This window comes from Nicotiana tabacum, chromosome 4 (assembly GCF_000715075.1).
Source record: "Nicotiana tabacum cultivar K326 chromosome 4, ASM71507v2, whole genome shotgun sequence".
In the NCBI taxonomy this organism is placed as follows: domain Eukaryota; kingdom Viridiplantae; phylum Streptophyta; class Magnoliopsida; order Solanales; family Solanaceae; genus Nicotiana; species Nicotiana tabacum.
The window spans coordinates 43,578,620-43,590,245 of NC_134083.1; the positions used below are offsets into that span (position 1 = coordinate 43,578,620).

Consider the following 11,626-nt stretch of genomic DNA (forward strand, 5'->3'; position numbering starts at 1 on the left):
ATAACTGGATTTCGACCCCGATATCAATAAAGTCGACTCCCGGTCAAACTTCCAAACTTTTCATTTCCAACTTTCGCCATTTCAAGCCAAAATTAACTACGGATTTTTAAATAAATATTCGGACACACTTCTAAATCCAAAATCACCATACAGAGCTATTGAAATCATAAAAAAATTCTATTCCAGAGTCGTTTGCTCAAAAGTCGACTCTCTGGTCAAATCTTTTCTTTTAAGCTTCTTAAATAAGAATTGTTCTCCCAATTTGATCCCAAATCCTCTGTAAATCAAACTCAACCATACACACAAATCATAATATGTATTATAAAGTTGTTCGGGACCTTAAGTCGTTGTACGTGGCGTAAATTCTTAAAACGACAAGTCGGGTCGTTACAACCAATCACTTTGTAATACTTGTCGAAGTCTGACACTTTATTATAACAAAATACTTAAAGTACAAGTTAGAGTATTTCTACATAGGTTCTACACTTTTTTGTTTAAAAAAATAGTTCCGCACCGCCAAACTTAAAATTGATTATAAAAAGATAACTAAAAAGTCAGTTGAAAAATAAGTCGTGATGTACTTTCTCATTGTTTAAATTAAATAATATATAGTTGTACTCTTTTAGTATTTTCAATTGTGTTAATGCATTGTTTTTTCTTTTTATATTAATCAAAATTTGAATAATAAAATATATTCATTTTATTTCCAAATGGTTGATGCAATTTTTTTTTTGTTCTTTGAAATAATAATCGTGATTTTGAATTATTGAAAAAATAATAATAAGTAAGCTTGTATTTTATTCTAGTTTAAAGACATCTGAATAATTCATTAAAAATAAATAATTTTTTCGATCACAGTTTTTTTCTAGTTTCATTTGATATGATTGAGGTACTCTAGGGTGTAGTACCACTTTATTTACTATAATTATTTGTTGAGCATTTTTTAAAAATAGTTAATTTTATATTTATGTATTTTAAAATTTATATAATATTAAATTCTTTATTAAACACAGAGGAAGTACCCAACTAAATTTGATTATATAGGAAGAAGTATAATCCTGCATAATGATACTTCTCATGCTGTCTAATATATAATAAAGAAAAAAATTCCCCAAATTAGTTGTCTTAATTTTTTGTTTAGAATATTCTCAAATCATGTTTTATAGAGGGAATTATTTTTATATAATTTGAACAAATTTCAATATCCTTTTAATAAAAAAGGGACTTGAAACTATATTTTATTCTTCAATAATTTTTTTCCTGATTTTATAAAGTGTTCCAATTGAAATTGCAATTTAATGAGAATTTATATAAAATGATATCAAATGATATTAATATAAGAACATCTCAATAAAATCTACATAAATTATTGCAACTTTTTTTAATATTCTTTACCAAAAATATTCAGTACATAAAACAAATGAAATAATTTTTCTTATGGAGATAATAGAATTATTATATATAAATGTATGTTACCATAGTATGTTTTTAATCAAATGAAACGTTTAAATTATTAAAATTACCTAACAAATAATTTTTCTAGTTAAAAATCCTTATTGAAAAAATATTTTTTAAACAGTGAAAGTGAGAACTTAGAAGTAATCTACTTTCAAACAAATAAAAAAGTAGTAAGCAGTAATCAAGTAGTGCATTTAAAGAAGCAACGTTACTTTTGGTTTTTTGGGTCATTAGAAACCCACAAGCCACAACTAAGCTTTTGAGCGTACTGTACAAGCAAACAATACAGTTATTTTTTTTGAAATGATCATAATGCCCTTGGTCGATCTCCTCTTTCTCTTTTATATAAAAGAAAAATGTAATGCATGAGTTAGCTAAACAATGAATATGTGAATCATTATTCAATGAATAATAATACGAGGATAGTTATATAGATGCAAAAGATTACCTGCTAATTGCTATAAGAGTATGTCTGTTTAACATAATTTAATGCTAACACATATATTTTTATTTCACATTATATTAAATATAAAATAGGTATATAAATTCTCGCAAAATTTAGCGCAAACATAATTTCATGTAGATGGAATTGAATGAGGACATCTGAAAAGATGATGAGACCTTCAATCACTTGCTCCAATTTAATCCCCAAAAATATAAAATATAAAATAAAAGAGAGTCGGATAAATTTTTCTCACAAGAACTAGTTGTAATCGTAATTCCTAAATCCTATAGTGTAAAAGTTAATAATCCCTAAATTATTGAACCAAAAATATTCAGAAACGAGAATATAACAGGTTTCAATTCATGGGGCCATCACTTGATTTACCGGCACAGTCCAGAATAATATTTCACCCAACAGAACAAAGAGAACAAGCTACAACTACTTATGTATTGAACAAATTGAATTGTGCCAAAACTATGTTCAGCAACATAGTAGAGAATATCAAAAGATATCTTCATAACTGCAATTTCATTCAGATTACATTTCCTTCTGTTGGGGGTGTTGAGAAGTACTGGCTATATGTACAGAAAGTTAAATTCAATACTTCCTCTGGAGAGGGCTACCGTCAAGCACCATGTATGTTAACTTCTGTTAGCGCTAAGTATAACAAAAATACTTAATCAAGTAAATCTCTGAAAGCTATGTTGCACTCCCAATTGTTTTCACTGTTCATGTTATTCCACATTGCTAATTTGCAGCAGAATAAGGTAGAATCCACTCTTGGTGTGGATTTTCATGCTGATGTTTCAGCTGCCAAGCCTGCGTCACCAAGCATTATCTTCTCAATTATGATCTCAACCAGCAATGTAAATGGCAAAAAAAATATCAAGATGGTTAAGCCAGATTCTTTAGCTAGAATCTTTAGCTAAGGGTCTATCGGAAACAGACTCTCGGCCCTCCCAGGGTAGGGGGTAAGGTTGCGTACATCCTACCCTCCCTGGACCCCACTTGTGGGAATCCACTGGGTGGTGGTTATTGTTGATGTTGTATGGTTAAGCCAGAAAACACGTGGGGCTATGTTCCTTTCAGAAGGCATGATTCAATTTGATACAAGCATGCATCTATAAAATGTAAATTATAAGGTACCATGGTTACCTTCCTGAAGGGTAACAGAGCTGATCTCCAACAACGCGACCTTGACTCCTTGGAACTGTTGAGAAAGAGAAGCATCATACTACATTTCAATTTAATGTTGAAGAACAGAAAATAATACGGGGCTTAAATAGTGACCTTCCTTGATAAAAGAGCAGTTCATGTTACTGAAAGATCCGTTCACACAATATTTAGGCACTTGCAAGTGATTATTAATCAGGCGCTTGCTACAGGTTACTCTTTCCTTGAAGAACAACCCCATAAACATGAATTAAATCAAACATTTTAAACCCCATTTTGCTTCTAGATTTCTCATACTAAGACGTCAACAAGGCATCATGCAGCTCTAGATCCAGTCATAACAATATATACTGGTCTATTACTAATTACATAGTTAGATTTAGGTTATCAATACCAAATATGAATTTGGTACCATCAGTTTGTGGGTTTCACATGCAACATGTAAAAGCAAACTGAAATTTGAGATCACAAATAGATTATCTTTTTATAAGGGAGATTGCAAATGGAATTTCATAGCAAAAAAAGTTGTATTAAGAAGAAAGCTTTAGAAAAATTATTTTCAAAAGACATAAGATACTTTTGAATAGATTATCTTTTTATAAGGGAGATTACAAATGGAATTTCATAGCAAAAAAGTTGTATTAAGAAGAAAGCTTTAGAAAAATTATTTTCAAAAGACATAAGATACTTACAAGTCTGTATTCCCAGAAGAGTGATTATTTGAACTGCTGTAAGGAATGTGGTTTTGACAAGGTGTTTTGCTGGGAATGGATAAGACCAAATTGCTTTGTGGTTGGGTAATCGAAAAAGTCATATGAGAGGCATTCGATGAACTTGATCTCCTTAGAAGTCCTACTGTTCTAGGAAAACAGCTTGGTTTTTTCTCCGACTCTATGGTAAACGAATCCCGGCATCTGCAAGTACTTCCCTCTTTCAAACAATCAGATTCCAACTGATTTGTTAGCAGGGAACCATCCGTCAATAATATCTGAGGTGTATCTGATCCAATGCTTAGTGCATTTCCATCACTGGTTCTTATGGTCATAATTTCTCTGCCGTGACAACATATTTGAGTGTTTTGAGATAAACACTCAGAGGAACATGTTTCAACAACTTTATCCACCATTATGACTCTTTTAGAAGCAGAATCGGAGTTCTCCGATGGATCACTTCTACATTCCATCTTGGAAAGCGACTTATAAGGCTTGCCACGTGAACAGTTAAAAAGTCTAAAAGTCAACCTTTTAATTCTGGAATACTTTTTGAGGAAACAGCCAGGAACAAGATTGATTCTGATTTCCACATTGCAGCATAGTGTTCGCTGAAGCGCATTTGCAATGGGTTTCCATGATTTCTCAGCCTTTGATATGTCTTTGGGGCAATAGAACTCCAGTTCAGCAACTGCCAAACCTGGAACATGGATTACAAGATATTCATGACAGAAAGAGAACAGTTTAACAGTGTAAGGCGACATTCAACAGACTAAGAAAGCATCTGGTTTGCTTGGATTAAGTAATTTGAAATTAAGAAGTTGGAGAAACAATCAAAGAGGAACAAAAAGTTGAACTACAAGGAACTCGATACTCAAAATATAGCTGCTTTGGTGCCAATACATCTTTTCATTGTCCTCTACCGTTGGACTCCAGCATGCAGATTTTGAATTACAAAAGTTAATTAATCCTCAGTCCTCACAATGGAAACTACAGTTCCTTTGGTAAGATTTTCTCAAAAATCCATTTAGATATTTTATTTGCATGCAGGGTCTGGAACATAAGCTCAATATGTTGGGGAGAAAGGGGGAATTGTATGGAGCTTGGGTGGAGACATGCTTTGAAAATTTTGTAAATGCACTCTCTGAAATGTGACTGTACTCTTAATTTTATGCTCAAATAGATCTAACCTAAAAATCAAGATTTAGGTGAAGGAGGCTTGAAGGTGCCAAGAACTTGAATATGTAGTTAAAAAGGACAGATGAAATATAAAAGTATACCCATGGAAAGCACATTGTGTACCTTGGGAGCATATCCAAGTGGGAGTAATGAGATGAAATCCAACACTATTTTTAGTGATAGACACATGCCGAAATATATTATTATAAAAACTCGCTTTATCTTGTAAAGATATAGAAGTCCAACACTATTTTTTATTATTATTAAATAATCAGTGTAGATCTCCAATTCAAAGGTTGTCCCCCTATTTCAACTTCGTCAGATCAAAGGCGCTTTGCACAACTCAGTATTTCAAGTATGGAAGGAAAGGTGACAATTCAATCAAGCAGAGATAGACCTAGGCATTCACAGAGAGGTGCAAAGCTGAAGATATGATGCAATAAACATGTAAAGCATGGAAACTGATACCTTGTTTAAGACGAATTGATGACAACTTCCCTTGTCTTCTCAAAAAGTTTGCAAGTGAATTGGATTCGCACATTTCAATAGCTTTATTCCATACAGATGACAGAGTTTCTTTATCATCCTGCATTCCCCTTTTGCAAGATTCAATGCTTTCACATGCGCAAGTTGAAAGGTGCTTCAAACTCTCACTTGTTGATGATGTACTACACGGATTACCATCAGGATCTGACACATTAGAAACAAAATTCCACTGCAATGAACTTCTTGAACATAAAAATTAGCTTTGTCTAAGATAACGAACTGTGTAGAATGTGCTAATCATACCAACCTTGTTGGTATACCGTTCTCATGCACGAATTTCCATCTTTGGCGTCGACTAAAGCTCCCACTGAGCTTAACTGCAGAAGTGCAGCAGTCAGCCATGTTGTTTGATTTTTTGACATCCTCAATTGTTTTTCCGTCTCAGAGAGTACTTTGAGTGCATGACTAAGTTGCTGTTTCTCAGCTTCAGCTATAAATACAGTAGTAAAAAGACAATCTTTTTAGATAAACCAGTCTTACTTATACGCATCACATAAAGTAAAGATGAGTTTAAGAGCAACAAATCATCTGAAAACAGAGCAAAAGAAAGAAGAACTCAAGCAGCAAAACAAAGATTACAACTCTGAAGAATAAGGAAAACAGATAGAACTAAAGCAGATATATATGCGGTTCTTACATACTCCCTCCGTTCCAATTTATATGAACTTGTTTGACTGGGCACGGAGTTTAAGAAAAAATGAAGACTTTTGGAATTTGTGATCCTAAACAATTCAAAAAGGGCCCCAGAGTATTTGTGTGATTATAAAAGCTTCTCATTAAGGTTAGAATTGTAAGTTTAAGCACAATTATTTCCTAATTTAGAAATGGGTCATTCTTTTTGGAACAGACCAAAAAGGAAATAGGTTCACCCAAACTGGAACGGAGGTAGTATTTAATAACGTTTATCTGCCAAAATTCCCTATAGTAGTTTTAAGGTAGCAAGTGGTCCACCGAAAAGATGTTAGTCAAAAGTGCACTATGAGGTCGCTATTAGAATTCGCATAATGGGGTAGATTTACGCTTGAGCTCTCCTCAAAAACCTTTTTTACCAACAGTCAATATGTCTACATTTGCTAAGTGATTCTGGATGGAAAAATTAATCTAACGATAAATGAGCATGGTACTTGCAACATAAATGTCAGTATTGGTCACAAAACTAGAAACCTGAAATAGGTTCTCTAAAATGACTTAAACGAAACTAATGAAGCCGCAGCAACCTTAAAGATGATTTTGAGCTAGTACACATGAAAATACATGATTCAGTGTAAAGGACAATTTCCCAAAGCCACGCGGACAAACGAAATGAGGATAGTGACTAAACCATCCACACCACATCAGTGGCCACCACTCCCAGCTGATACCACTGGGGTAATTAGTCATCATCCAAAGAAATTCTTGATCTACAACATGCAGAACTAGTATGACAGCGAAATTGGCAAAATATGATTTGCAACATATAAAAGAACAAACTAATAGAACCTAATACATACAAAGGAGTCCACAGAATACCCTGTCTTTACCTTCACAAGCACTTATTTGACATTTTCCAGAAAGAATGTCCATTATTAGATTTGCTAGCTGCGATATTAGTTGCATGGGATCTATCCTTGATCTCATTAGCTCTCTGGCTCTTTTAACTGTATTTGAAGTGTCGGATGACAATGCCAGATGCAGCAACTCCAGCAACTCATCATCAGAGACAGCTCCAATCTGCAGAGAAGATGCAAGGATGACATTACTTCTCCTGGCATTTATGAAACAAGGAAATATAAAAAGAAACACAAGAAAGTCACAAATGAACACTTACTAGCTCATACACCAATGGTGTTGTTATTCTTTTCCCAAGCAAACTTAGCTGCTCGAGCATTATCTCCCCATCTCGAAGTGAACCATTTGATTTACAAGCAATGAAATCTAAAGCATCCTGATCAAAAGTGATTCTTTCATCCTCACAAATTTCGCGTAACCTGTTCGAAATATCGACTTCTTTTATCTTGGAAAAATGGTACTTCTGGGACCGTGATACTGCAGTACGAGGCAGCTTCTCAAGGTCAGGGGTGATCATTATGAAGATCACATGCCGAGATAGTTCTTCCAGGTGATTTAAAATACTTGTCCATGTTTCCTCTCGCAATAAGTGGCACTCATCTATAATAAAAACCTTAAATTTGGAAGAAACTGGAGGCGCCACAGCATTCTTGAGAAGTAATCTAATTCTCTCCATTCTATTGATTTTCAAGGAATCCACTTCTTTAACATCCTTGCTTCTTCCTGAGAAGTACAGAACACAATCTCTGCAGAGGCCACATGGTCTCTCAGCATCAGGAGAAAGACAGTTCAATGCGGCAGCAAAAATTCTTGATGCGCATGTTTTACCTGTACCACGAGGACCATGAAACAGGTAGAATGGATTTATCCGCTCACTTGAGATAGCGTTCAACAGAGACCTTGTTACTACATTCTGTCCCACCATTTCACTGAATGATTTTGGCCTGAACTTTTGACTGATACTTCTAGGACTTTCTGAATGTGAAGCAACTCCATTGTTATCATGCATCCAGCTTCTTCTTTGTACAGCCAAGAGTGTCTCATCAATTCCTGAAGACAGAAGTGGTCGCTCTTCCATATGTGTAAGCGGATTTGATTCTCTAAACCTAGGGGTGCCTAACCAGCAGGAGCTAATTCCACATCCACCACGATCAGATTCCACATCGTCAACATCTTCATTTCCATACAGTGAAATGGCATGGTTTGAGCTTCCGTTTGGAGCATCACTTAAAGAAAGGTAGGGACTACCTACACGACTCAAAACATCACCAGCTGCTGTTCTAGAAGATCTAGTATGTTTTCTATGTTTGCATTTCTTCTTTGTTCCATAATAAACTACATCTTTGGCCTGCACTGCTCCGTCATTTGATTCTTTACTTGAACCAATGCCCTCCTCCCAAGCGTTGGAAGTCATTGCCATTCCTTTATCCCCATAAGAGTGACCTAATCTTTTAGTTGAAGATTTATTTCCTCTTTCTATGTCAGTTGGTTGTCGTACATTACACAATTCAACATTATCGTTCCAATGATCCATTTGAGGGGAAACCAACTGCGATTTGCAATTCCCCATATTCATCCCTACTTCCTGACCACCTACATATTCATCCCGGTTGGCAAACAAAATGGAGCCATTTGGCCGCATTGCGCTGCTATCATCATTATACCTTACTTCCTGCCTATCTTCAAACCCCAAAGTAATAGCATTACTTGAATTTGTTTCCCAATTCAACTTATCAACCATTGCGGAGAACTTGCTTATTGAATTAGTGGTTGGATCCCTAAGTGACTTCACTCTCCTAAGTGCAACCAGCGTTCTCGATATAGGAACATCAACTGAATGCCGTCGCCCATCCATCACTCAAAAAGTATCAAAACGCTTACGCAGCTAAAGATTTTCTAATGGCCCACAAAACAATGCTGTTGTTTTTACCTAAAATTCAACAAGAAATAGAAACAAAAATTAGTAAGTCTTTTCTACTGCTTCACAATGAATTAAAGAATCTAACTTTTATGTATGTACAGTACAGGAAGATAAAACAAGCAAATGTGAAGTTCGCAAAATTGAAAATCTAGAAAGAAAGAAAACGGGAAAAAAATTATTTATCATCTATTACTGTAACTAACGCGTGTTTAAACCAGAATGTATAAAAGAAATCAAACATAGACAAAGCCAAAATGCAAAATGAAGTACAATGTAGTAGTATCTTTTGACTGAGACAAAAGAACTACTTACAAAAATATCAAAACCCCATTTTCACCTGTAAATAAAAGCAAGCACTGAATCAACGGAAAATAAAAGGAATGAAAAAAAAACATACCTTTGTATACAAAGAAAACAAAACTTTGAAAAGTGTAACCCTTTCACTCAGCCCAAAACAATACTTTATGTAGGACGAATCTTTCAGTTCAAATTAAATATATAAATAAATGCGTGAAAATCCTAAACAAATACTTTATCATATTAAAATAATAAAAAACGAAAAAAACGACAAAGTTTGAAAGAAATGAGGTAGAAAACAGACACATGAAAACACAGGAAACCTGTGGATTGAAGAAGAAGCAAAGCAAAAAATGGGCTTTGAAGTTCACGAGATTTGAAATGAGGCCGAGAATTCCGCATAACCCATTGAAGCAAGCCCAGAAAAAAACAACAGAGAGAGTGTTTTTGGTTTTCTTGGGATAAGAGAAGAAGAGGCGGAAGACAAAGAAGAGTTGAGGTGAGTGGCAAAGTAGTAAATGTCATTAATGTATAGGGGTGAGGTGATAAACGCGCCATCACATTCATTGCAGTTCAATAGGGAAGAACCGACGTGTACAGTGGCATGTCAAATAATTTTTCAGAAATTCTACTGTAACTTCTGCAGTGTGCAGAGATAGAAGGTGGACCAGAGGGTACTTTCGGGATTTCGTACACTGACCGTTTCAGTTAGTTTGGGTGGCTAAAAGCTGTTCCTATGCTATACTGTAGCTTCTTTTTTCAGTTTATTTTACTGGTTTTATTTAATGCGACACCACTTTTTAGATTTTGAAAAAGAAAAAAAAATTAGTCCATTTTGAACCACTAGTAATAAAGTTATTGACTTCTTAGTAACTTTTTAAAACTAGGAGTGGTCAAAATTTAAAACGTCAATGGGGTATGTTGGGTAACGCCAATATTCTGCCTATGGCAGGGCTAACGACGGGGCTGGAGCGGCCTTGACGTTTGCTCGGAGTATTAATGGTTCGATTTGGATCATTTTTTCTTAAAAAGAAACGTAAGTTGATTTATTTAAATATTTGAACTAATCAATTAAGTCGATTTTTTATCAATTCGATTTACGTCGTGTTTTGATTATTTATCGATTTTTTCTTAAATATGAGATATACACTACCAAACACATAACCTGGCGATTATATTTTCAACGTAATACTATTATTGAGAAATCTATCATTTACCAAAATATATTGATATAAAATAGATTCTTGTACTTAGCAAAAGAAAGCTATCAATCAAGTTAGAATGTAAAGGCAAAGAACTAGATTATTATAATAGCAAAGAACAAGAATAAAAGTGCAAACGATTAAAATGTACCATAAAATTTTAGAAACTTTGTATAAAAATATACATATATATAAGTGTAATAATAAATTTTAAATAGTTACTTCTATAGTAGGTTTAGTTCGCTATTTTTTGATTTTTTTTATTTATTAAAACCAAAACCAAATTAAATTTAAACGATTTTTAAAATCCCAAACCAAAACCAAACCAAACCAAAAAAGTATCGAATTTTTTTTATCGGTTTGATTCGATTTTTTGGATTTTTATGAACACCCTGACGTTTGTTAGATGAGTTGGATTAAGAAATAAATTGTGCCCTTGCTATTAGCGGTAGCTTTTGACACGACGGTAAAATGTTGGATTCTAACCACGTATATTACTGCTTATAGCTTGTAGCTTTGCTTTATTGCGAAAAACTCAAGTGAAAACCCTCTCAGATGACCTAAAACATAATTTTATAACTGTTTGGTAAATAGGCTAGGAGAGGTGACAGAGGAGTGTGCAAGGATTGCAAGGTAATTTCGGGTGAGATACTCGCGACGCAACATAGGCTCTTGGTGATGGACGTTGGTATTATGTTAAAGAGGAGGAAAAGGTTTACTCGAGGAAGTCCGAGAATCAGGTGGGGAGCCTTAACTAAGGATAAAGCCCAAGAGTTGGAAGGGTGGTTGTCGGCTATAGGAGCTTGGAGGAGCAGCGGTGACGCGAACACTATGTGGTCAGCGACAACAGACTGTATTAGGGAGGCTGCGAGAGAGGTGTTAGGAGTCTCGACGGGCGTCTCTGGTGGGCACAAAGAAGACTGGTGGTGGAATGAAGTGGTTCGAGGTAAAATGGAAGCTAAGAAGGTGGCGTACCTGAAGTTATTGGGGAGCATAGATGAGGAGGAGAGGCGAGCATGCATGGAGAGGTATAAGACACCTAGGAATGAGGCTAAGCTGGTGGTCACAGAGGCTAAGACTGCTGCATATGGTTGTACGTACGAGGAACTGGGAAAAAAAGGCAGGGAGAAGAAGTTATTCCGGCTGG

The 11,626-nt window shown here is 34.9% G+C and overlaps 1 protein-coding gene across 4 annotated transcripts; it reads right to left on the reverse strand.

The window, feature by feature from the left end:
- Positions 1-2,366: 2,366 nt before the first annotated feature.
- On the reverse strand, positions 2,367-9,974 carry LOC107830876 (protein STICHEL-like 2). 4 transcript variants are annotated; one of them, XM_075251749.1, is made up of 9 exons: positions 9,601-9,726; positions 9,293-9,317; positions 7,319-8,989; positions 7,032-7,221; positions 5,759-5,941; positions 5,434-5,655; positions 3,769-4,486; positions 3,059-3,113; positions 2,367-2,722 (listed from the first exon to the last, which is right to left on the reverse strand). In XM_075251749.1, the coding sequence occupies exons 3-9, from the start codon at positions 8,912-8,914 to the stop codon at positions 2,651-2,653; spliced, it is 3,036 nt and encodes a 1,011-aa protein (XP_075107850.1). In that variant the 5' UTR covers positions 8,915-8,989; positions 9,293-9,317; positions 9,601-9,726; the 3' UTR covers positions 2,367-2,650. The 4 variants fall into 4 exon arrangements, with proteins under 4 accessions (XP_075107850.1, XP_016514034.2, XP_016514033.2 ...); XM_016658548.2 differs by lacking the exon at positions 9,293-9,317 and having other exon boundaries at positions 9,378-9,974; XM_016658547.2 differs by lacking the exon at positions 9,293-9,317 and having other exon boundaries at positions 9,601-9,907.
- Positions 9,975-11,626: the final 1,652 nt, after the last annotated feature.